This window comes from Fragaria vesca, linkage group LG6, assembly GCF_000184155.1.
Source record: "Fragaria vesca subsp. vesca linkage group LG6, FraVesHawaii_1.0, whole genome shotgun sequence".
Lineage (NCBI taxonomy): Eukaryota > Viridiplantae > Streptophyta > Magnoliopsida > Rosales > Rosaceae > Fragaria > Fragaria vesca.
In genome coordinates this window covers 33,181,390-33,191,312 of record NC_020496.1, presented here as the reverse complement: position 1 = coordinate 33,191,312, position 9,923 = coordinate 33,181,390, and the positions used below count along the sequence as shown (strand labels likewise).

The window sequence follows — 9,923 nt, the reverse complement described above, 5'->3', positions numbered from 1 at the left end:
TATGTATATATATATACATATATTTGTCAAATCAAGAAAAAAAAAATCAAATATTTATATTTCAATTGAAACACTGTGAAACGTAGTTAAATATAACATCAACATAATAAAAAAAAACTCACCATTTCTTTAATTTTGATTGCTGGAATCCAGTAGTAAGTTTGGCTCTTAAGCCTAAGATTGAAATCTTCCTCCATTTGAATAAGAATGCGTACTAATAGATCAAGGAACAAAAAGGAGACTGGAGATGCATAAGAGTTGCACATGTAGCGAGATTGAGAGTTGTAAGAGGACGGCTGGTGTGAGAGTAAGATAGCGAGACAACATTTAACTAGAAAACGAGGAGAGAACATTTACGGTTTGAAGGGCATCCTTATAATTTACATGAAAATGTGTCAAACAATCGTGAGAGCATCACTTGTGATTGCCTCGTTTGCTTTCTACAATTAGCACCAGTATTATAATGTCCTTGTTTTTAAATAAATGGTAATTGTTTTAAGGTTAAAATGGAATTACGACTTGTACAATTGTCAGCCACACCTCTTTTTCTCAATTATGGACATGTGTTATCATGATATTTACCCTATTATGCCCTTGGAAAGATTTGTATCATAATATGATCAATGTGATAGTTAGAAATCGACAAAGTAACTCCATTTTAAACCATTTTCATTCGAGGCTGGTATGTTTCAAAATCCAGCCTCATTTATGGCGGCGGGGAGGGTGACTAGCAGGTGGATTGGTCGGCGTCGCTTGAGGCTTGCTGGTCTTTGGCTTGCGGGTTCGTGACTGAACCAATCTGGGTCCATGACCCGGTTCTGCATCCATTTTAGAGAGAGGTGCTGATCCGGGTTTCTTCTAGGGGGTGCTTGGGTGGTGGTGCTGGAGACGGCGACTTTGCTAGTGGAGCAGCAAAGCAACTCCACCGAGCAATTCCAAGGAGGGCCTCGAGCTGGGCCTGGATTCCTTGTGTTAAGGCTCGAAAGTTGGGCTTGTTAGGATGGAGTGTTAAGCTGAGTTTTAGGGTTGGTCAATTTTTATTTCTGTAATTTTTAATTTCCCTGTTTTATTTAGTTAAGATGAATTGGGTATTTGCAAACCCTATTAAGTAAGGTGTCGCCAAAGCTAGCTACACTATCTTAGCAGAGATATAAATAGTTGGAGGGAGTGAAATTTGCACTCCCTAAAAGAAAAAAGGTTCGAACAGTATCTCATATTTTAGCAAAATAAAACTTTCGTATCTCTTCGTATCTCATTTTTTAAAAACTTCAAAACGGTGTCCCACGTTTTGTCTCCGACCCAATATCAGTACCCGTCACCGTTAACTCTGTTAAAAACACTAACAGCGGACAAACTTTTTAGTCTTTTACCTTAGTAAATTTTTTTCTTTATATTTTCCTCTCTCTCTCTTTTTCTTATTGAGACCCAATCAACCGAGAATTCTCTTCTAGTGTTCAAGAAAAAATAAAAACCAAATCCATCACCCCACTTCCCAATCCTTCCCTACTCCACTCAAATCATACCCCATAACAAAAACTCAATCTAAACTCGAAATTCCTTTGCGCCTCTCCGCCGAATAATCTCGACGCCTTCGTCGATCCCTGAGATTTCTTTTCGCTGGAATCAAGATTTGCCTTTTTGCGCGATTTTATTTCGGATTATGGCTCACAACGTCGAAATTTGAGCCAGATCATCATCGGGTTCTAGCAAGCAAAGCAATTTTTGGTGAGAAGCAATGGTACTTTGTCAATCCAAGCTCATTCAGAAGCCGATGGTAAGGTCAAAACCGTTCTGAGTAAAGAGCTGCAATGAATCTTCGTCTGACGTGATGGAATGGTTGTCGGAGATTGAGGATCAGTTATTTACTCTGCTGGGTTTAGGCCATAACTTTAGAGCAATCTCAAGGAAGGGATTTTGTCGAAGGTGTTTGTGAAAATTGTATCTGTGAATGTTTGTGTTGTGATGATTAGGGGTTTGAAGGATTATAAGGTGGCTAGGATCACGATGGAAGGAGAAATTTTGAGAAATGACCCTTATTTTGGTTAACTTGATTTATAACTAGACATGTAAATAAATCGGATCTTGATCCGGATCCGCTCTGGATCCGTGGTTTTTAAACGGATTTGAATCAAAAGTTAGATCTGTTGATCCGTTAACCCGTTTATTAAACGGATCAGATACGAATCGAGGTTATTTTGATCCATTAAAGATCTGGATCCATTTTAAAATAATTAAATAATATTTTTATAAATATAATAATATTAATAAATATTAAATAATATAATAATTATTTAAATAACATAAACATCTAAATCATTGAATGAATATCTGGATCCTAATTAACTTAAGCAATTTGCCACTATTGAATCCATCATACTTTACATGATCATGATCATGACTAATGCTTGATTCATTGTACGTGCATCCTCTACCTGAGATTTTTTGTTTTATCTTTCATGAAAGGATAGCACAGTAGTTTAGGACAAATTGCACGTTTGCAACCCATTATGATAATTGAAATCTTAGTACACATGTGAAAAAATATTACTTTATGTTAACTTGTTGGAAAGGGCGAGGGACCATATTTGTAAGTCTTGTGTAATAGCTCTCATCTCTTTATTTTCACTTTACTAATTGATAATTGATGAGCATATTTTATATTATATTATTATCCTTAATTTATATGTATTAGTTATTTGTCTTTAATTAGTTTGAGTTATTTAGTTTGTTTTTATATTCTTATAGATGTTTTGTCTAAATAAATAAAATGTTAAAGTTATGGAAGCAATTTACTTATTTTCATATAGTAAGTTGAGTCTTTGTTTTAACATGAGTCCTTTTCTCTTTAATTAAATGAATAATTGCAACACATGTTCTTCTTATTCTAGTAGCATGTATGCATATATGCATGTGTTAAATTGGTGGATTATTTTCTCATGCATTAAGTGTGATGTGTGAAAATATTACCATGGCATCCATTGTTGAATTCACTTTTGCTTGTTTGATTCATAGGTATATAGATGCATTGAAACAAATGGAAGAGAGTATGAAGAATTTCTAGAGACATGTACCATGAAACAAGGAGGCAAGAAGCAAGCAAACATGATTTTAGGAACTAAATCTTCAATTGTTCAAAGATTGTGTACGTATCTTCTCTTCATTCACATGAAAAATGAGAGAAGGAAGCTATGTATGGAAGCATTTATGGATGGAGACTTTAGCTATCAAGCTTGAGAAGTTTGAAAGATGAAAAATCACATTCACATGGAGATGAAGATGGAATGAAGATCATTGTTGCCCTATAAATAGAGGTTACTTCAAGTGAATAAGGGAGGAGGAGAGAGTAGAGAATTAGAGACACATTGTTGCTCTTAGTTCTTCTCTTTCTTTAGCTACTTTTTGTATGATGTTTTGTATTGTTTTAAATATGTTTTCAATTTGTACTATGTCTAGCTAATTTCCTTATTAAGTAAGGTTATGGATAAGTTTCTTTTAATTATCTACAATTCCCATAGTTATGTTATCCATGCCTATGACTCTTGCTTCAAAATGCATTAATAAAAATCCTTGTTCTTTTCACCTCTAATGTCATGCATTTTTGGTAGTTTGGAAGTCAGTTTTATTAATCCATGCTTGGCTTTGTAAAATATTTAATATGAACTCCTTTGATCTCTTGTCATTCAAATGAGCTTGTTTCACATTTGATGCTTTGTAAACACTTTGATCTTTTGTAGTTTCAATAAGTTTGTGTACATGTGATGCTTTGATGTTCATAATTAAGAAGCGAAGAAGAGTCTACTTTAGATATATTTCATGTGTGCTTCATTGTTAAATCTTGAGAAAGCAGTAGATTGATTTCTAGATTGCTACTCCTAATTCGGGAATTAGTAGATAATATTTAGAGATTTATCAAGTAACGTGGTGGAATCCGATGCCTTAGTTACTTCGTCATCAAGGTAATTTTTTATCTATTTTATTTGTCTTAGCTATTTCACCATCAACTTTCATTCAACTAGGTTAGTGTTAAATTAATTTAGATTCGATTAGTTTTTCCTATTTTCATACATTCCCTGTGGGTTCGACCTCGCTCTTGCATATCTGTGCTGCAACTGATTCGTGCGCTTGCGAGTAACATTTTAAAACACATCAATAATTGTACTCATTTAATCATTCTCTCTCTTTGTTTTTTTTAATTTTTTATTATTATTATTATTATTTTTTAGAAAATGAATCGATTCATGATTGTTCTTCATTATGGTGGGAAATGGGTTAATTCCCAATTCACGGGTGATCAATCAAAAACGGTATTAGTCTCAAACCATGTTACCTACCAAGAGCTTGTGGGTGATCACTCGTTTCTTGCTTGTTCTAATTGTTATATCATCGGATTGGCGTAAATTCAGATCAATATGGAATGAAAGCGCATTATCAGTATATGAGCAACTTAGGGGGCCTGTAACACAATGGAGATAGCGGACAATGAAGATGTAGCTAGTTGGGTGTGTGAGAGCCTTTCCATTCAATCTAACAAGATTCCATTATATATTACTTTGGAGCAGAGCTTGTCAAGATCTATAAGTGAAAGTAATCAAGACTTGACCAATAGACCTAACCGATCACAATATGTTGATGTTGTCTCAATGATTTTCTCTACTGAAGTTGAAGATCAACACCCAATTGCTTTGAGTTCCCCACATGAGCCATTAGTAGTAAACTCTGCGTTGGAGAATGGTGATAATGTCTCATACGAAAATAGAGAGGAAGATGAGTTTCCACATTCCAATTGGGATAATGAGGATCAAATGGACAATGTAGAAATTGGAAGTGACCAACCTGAGATTGTGAAGCTCTGCTCCATCATCGTCTTATTGTAGCAAAAGAAGGCATATACAAGACTATGAGAATGTTGCATCTATGGACATTAATTAAGATATTGTTGTAGGTCAGTTATACCTAAGCAAGAAAGCCTTGAAACAACATTTGGTTATGTTCGCAATAAGAAAGAACCATGAGTTTAAAGTGAAAAAATCAGCTAGTGATCGATTTGAAGTTAGGTGCGTGGATCTTAGTTGTAAGTGGCGAGTCCGTGCAATGAAGCTACAAAACTTGGCCTATTTTGAAGTGAGAAAATTTCAAAATGAACATTCTTGTTCGTTAGATATTCTCCATCATGATCATCGACAATCAAGCAGCTCCCTAATTGGTCAATTTGTAAAGTCAAAGTTTGAGGGAGGAACCTCTCGTATATACAGACCTAGAGACATCATTGATGATGCTCGTGTTCAACTTTGTGTTAATATGGGTTCTAATATTCAACTTTGTGTTAATATGGGTTATAATAAAGCTTGGAGGGCAAGAGAAGCAGCACTAGAAATTGCAAGAGGATCGCCAGAGGAATCATTTGCTCAACTTCGAGCATATTGTGCTATGTTAGAGCGTCGAAACCAAGATACAATAACACACATAGAAAATGATGATCATAATCACTTTCTATGCTTTTTCATGGCAATTGGAGCCTCAATTAGAGGATTTCGTGATTCTATGAGGCCTGTTATTGCTATAGATGGTACATTTTTGAAAAGAAAGTACTTTGGAACCATGTTAATGGCTGCATGCCAAGATGGAGAGAATCAAATATATCCTTTGGCATTTGGGGTGGTAGACTTAGAAAATGATGCCTCATGGTCATGGTTTTTGACAAAATTAAGAGGGGCCATTGGAGTTGTAGAGAACCTTGTGTTCATATCTGATAGGTACGGAAGCATCGCCAAAGTTGTGGATAACGTTTTTCCTGATGAGTAAAGAAGTACCAAGTAGTTGAGTTCAATACTTTGATGGACGACATTCGAAAAATAAAAGATTGAGAAGTTTGTAAATATCTTGAAGACATTGGATGTCATAGGTAGGCAAGAGCTCATTTTATGGGGTATAGGTTCAACATGATGACATCCAACATAGCTGAATCTATGAATGCAAAGCTTAAAAAGGCTCGAAAACTACCAATGACTGCTCTAGTGGAACACATAAGAGAGGTGGTTCAACAATGGTTTGTGGAACGACGATGCAGCAAGCTCCCTTAATTATACACCCTTAACTGAATTGGCAGAAGACAAAGTGTGCAAAAACAACAATAGTGGTTCGCATATGCGGGTACGTATTCTAAATATTAGGTTCGTAATATTTGTTCTTGCTAGTATTGTATTGTTTGATTTTCGTTTAGGAAACATGCCGACTTTGGTTTAATTTTGTATTAGGTGTCTCCAATTGATCTCTATGCATTTCAAATTCATGATAAAAGTGAAACAGTTACGGTGGATCTGAATAACATGACATGTTCATGCCGAGAGTTTTATCTTAATCGACTTCCTTGTGCTCGCCCATGCAATTGTTGCCTGTAGATTTAAAGGAATATCATTGTATATCATGTGCTCCCAGTTTACACAGCTAATGCACTTTTCTTAGCATATACAGAGCCTATTTGGCGAATAAAAATGAGTGGGATGTCCCTGAAGATGTACAAAACCAAATTGACTAGTACCCGAACGATGTAAGACAGTACGAATTCCATCTGTAGGGGAAGATGCAGTCAGGAAAAAGTGTACAAGATGTGGTGGAGGAGGTCATAATCGTGCAACTTGCCGAAATCCAATTTCACTTAACTGGTGAAATGTGATAGTATAATTTGTTAATGTGTTCTAGATTACGAGAATTTATATGCTTAAGTTTTAGATGATTTTTCTTTCTTTCATTGTTGAGTAATCATTGTACTATTAGTCATTATTTTATTAGAATGAAGTGCCAATTAACTTTGTTATGAGTATTGCTGAGTTCATTAGAAAGATTGATTTATTAAGCAGTATTATGTGATTATGTTTGCTGTTTAGATTTCAATTTTTCTTTCTTCTTCTTAGGCTCTTCGTTGTGTACCCAGTAATGATTTTCTTGTTTTTCTCTCTCTAATTTTCATACTTTACACTCAATAATGAAACATTAGTTTTCATATCCTCTCAAATCATGGAGAAAAAATATATTGAAGATGGGAGAGTCAAATTTTTCAACGCCCAACAAAATAAGGTTTTGGGTCTGACAAGTTTTTGAAGATATGTGTAGTAAATATTATCGTCTTAAATATAATTATAATAGAAATTACAAGACATATAGATGAGTAAGAGTTTATTAAGGGTTTTATTGACCAAAATAAGGTCATTTCTCAAAATTCTTCTATGATGGATAAGGATGGGCATTAAAAACCGTAATCTCGAACTCGTCCCGGTTCTGTTCCGAATTTAAAGGGATGGGACAAGATTTAAATCTCAAAACATCAAGCATGTCCCGTCCCGTCCTACTTCTGTGAAGCGGGACGGGACATGGGACTAGTAGTTCAAGTCCCGTTTAGGCTCGGCCCGTCCCGTCCCGTCCCGTCCCGCACTTTTATTTTTTAATTTTTTTAGAGTTAATCTGTGAACATAACCGTCCATTTTGTTAGTTAGTTACATCATTGTCGTCCATTTTGATAGTTAATTAGTTACATGTAGACATGTAGTAGATAGCAATGCATGAGTATACATGCAGTAGCTCGTAATGCCTATACTGTCATGAAAAATCAATCATTATGATTCTGTGATCAATGAAATACCTGTAGACAAATCAAACCATTACAGAAATATACATTATATATTTGAAGTTGAATGTAACATCCTGACCGAGGTGTTAAAAAAAAAATAAGCGAATAAAATAAATAAGGAAATCATAAATCAAAAATGAGATAGGATTTGGAACCTAAATTTTGTTTTGTTTATTTGCGGTTGCACCCAAAACTTGATCGGGCTGCCTACGTACCCTTTTTAAAGGGATCAAGCCACTCGTAGTTCAAATTTTGTACTATTTCTCTAAACATCGGAAAATCCAAAGCTTAACCAACATATCTCACAAATTCGTCAAATAGAATTTCAAAGCAAAATTGCATAATTACTATGGACACCCATAGTCATACTTCGGGCATTTCTATTCCAAAGCTCTATCAAGAGATTAACAAATCAAGAATCCAAAATCATCACCACTACCTGCGCAGCAGCACTCATAGCCAACAACTACACTGCTTAAACCCAAATTCCCCATGATACAATCTAAACTCGAATTCAATTATACAAGGAGCTAAAGCTCCGCAAATGAACTGAATTTGATACCTTAACACGATTCATTAAGTCAATTAAAGTGTTCAGAATAAGTAGGTTGTAAGATATGCCCCCACTTAAAACAGTAGTTTCGTAATCTTCATGAAATCAAAACACAAGGTCCAAATAATGGAGTTTTCTCAAGTTGTGATCATGATCTCACGGTATTAACATCCAATCACAAACTATAACAATAGTTTAGTATAATTGTCATTCAAATTCTCACGTCCACACCAGCCTTTGATGACCAAAGATTCACTTATAACCAATCTAGATCAAACACGAGCAACCCATATTCAAATACATCTAGCTTCCGGGTATAGTTTTCAAATTTACCTTCGATATCAAGAAGATTTAAGGCAGAAATTTCAACCATTGGTCTGCACCCAAATTAACACAGTAGTGCCCAAAGTGTGAGTTAACTTACTTCACTTGAACCCGGGTTGCACTATTCTTGGCTTGGAACTGGAAAACTTGCAATTGAAATTGTACTGGAACTCTGAGAACTCGGCACCAATTTCGAGTTAGTCCAATCGATGGCGGCATTTCCGTCGATGCCCAAAACCTCCCTCTGACAAGACAAAGTAAAGGAGTTCGGAGTTCTCCCCCTTTCTCCTTCGCCCGAGATCAGCGAGCAAAATTGAGAGAGAGAGAGAGTTCGGTGAGTTATGTAGACTGAGGAGGGACGGGGGAGAAGGTCGACGAAGACTCGTCCTTTTTCTCCACTTTTCTCGATCCTTCGTTCCTCCTCCCCTTTCTCGATTCTTCCTCCCTTGTTATTTATTTATTTCCTATCTTATACATACGTGGCACACATATACATATCCACTTACTTTTATATTATCAGTCATCAAGTCGATGACATGTCTAATGGTCGAAATTTCTCTTTTAACACCTCAGATTATAATTATATAATTTATTTCACAAATAACATGCAGAGTATTACATTGAACAACTACAAGAAAACTGGTTTATTCCATGATTTTCATCTACTAGCTGCATGTACACTATGATTTTGAATTGATCTTAGCTACTCATACAAAATCAACTCCACATTGTTATGTATAGTTCTCGGTCCTTGTTTCTGGCTATATGTCTGGCTAATTTCAGTCGGCTGATACAAATATATGTTGGTGAGCTGTAGAACATCTCTCATGTTTGACTGGGTATTCATTAGTTATTTTAATGTTTTTCCTGATGATTGGTTCAATATATAGCATATTAGCATAAACAGATCCATTGCAAAGAAACTGTATAGTATTCTCAGAAAATATGTTTAATAATCGAAAAAGAAAAATTGAAATTTGAATAGCATCATATAGTTTGTACGTATTCTATAACCAAACAAAGAATTTTCTTCCATAGTTTTTATTTATCACAAAATTATGTTCTAATTTTGTTGTTTGTGTTTTCATTTTGTACTAGGGGATTGGGCCCGTCCCGTCCCATCCCATTCTGATACCAACCGGGACGAGATTGACTGGGATCAAATTTACAAAACACAAGACCCGTCTCATCTCGTCCATAATTTAATTTCCGGGACGGGATGTGGGATTACCCTAATCCCGTCCCATGCCCAGCCTTAATGATGGAAGGTGGTCGTGTATTGTTTGTGGAGGAACAAATCTACAACTTTATTGTATATTTTTTTTTTCAAGAGCTCTTTTTTTCTTTTAAGGAAAAAAAGTGCTTTGTACAAATCAATTCAAAGTGTAATTACTGTCGGAAATAAAGATATTAGTTGATTTT

General features: G+C 35.3%; 1 protein-coding gene across 1 annotated transcript; it reads left to right on the top strand.

The window, feature by feature from the left end:
- Nucleotides 1–5,091: 5,091 nt before the first annotated feature.
- On the top strand, nucleotides 5,092–5,802 carry LOC101293420. The gene has a single exon (XM_004306151.1). It carries the CDS (start codon nucleotides 5,092–5,094, stop codon nucleotides 5,800–5,802), a length of 711 nt encoding a protein of 236 aa, XP_004306199.1.
- Nucleotides 5,803–9,923: the final 4,121 nt, after the last annotated feature.

Bases quoted from the DNA above. Each gene is read 5' to 3' on its own strand.
- LOC101293420 (XM_004306151.1), top strand. From the start codon at position 5,092: ATGAAGCTACAAAACTTGGCCTATTTTGAAGTGAGAAAATTTCAAAAT.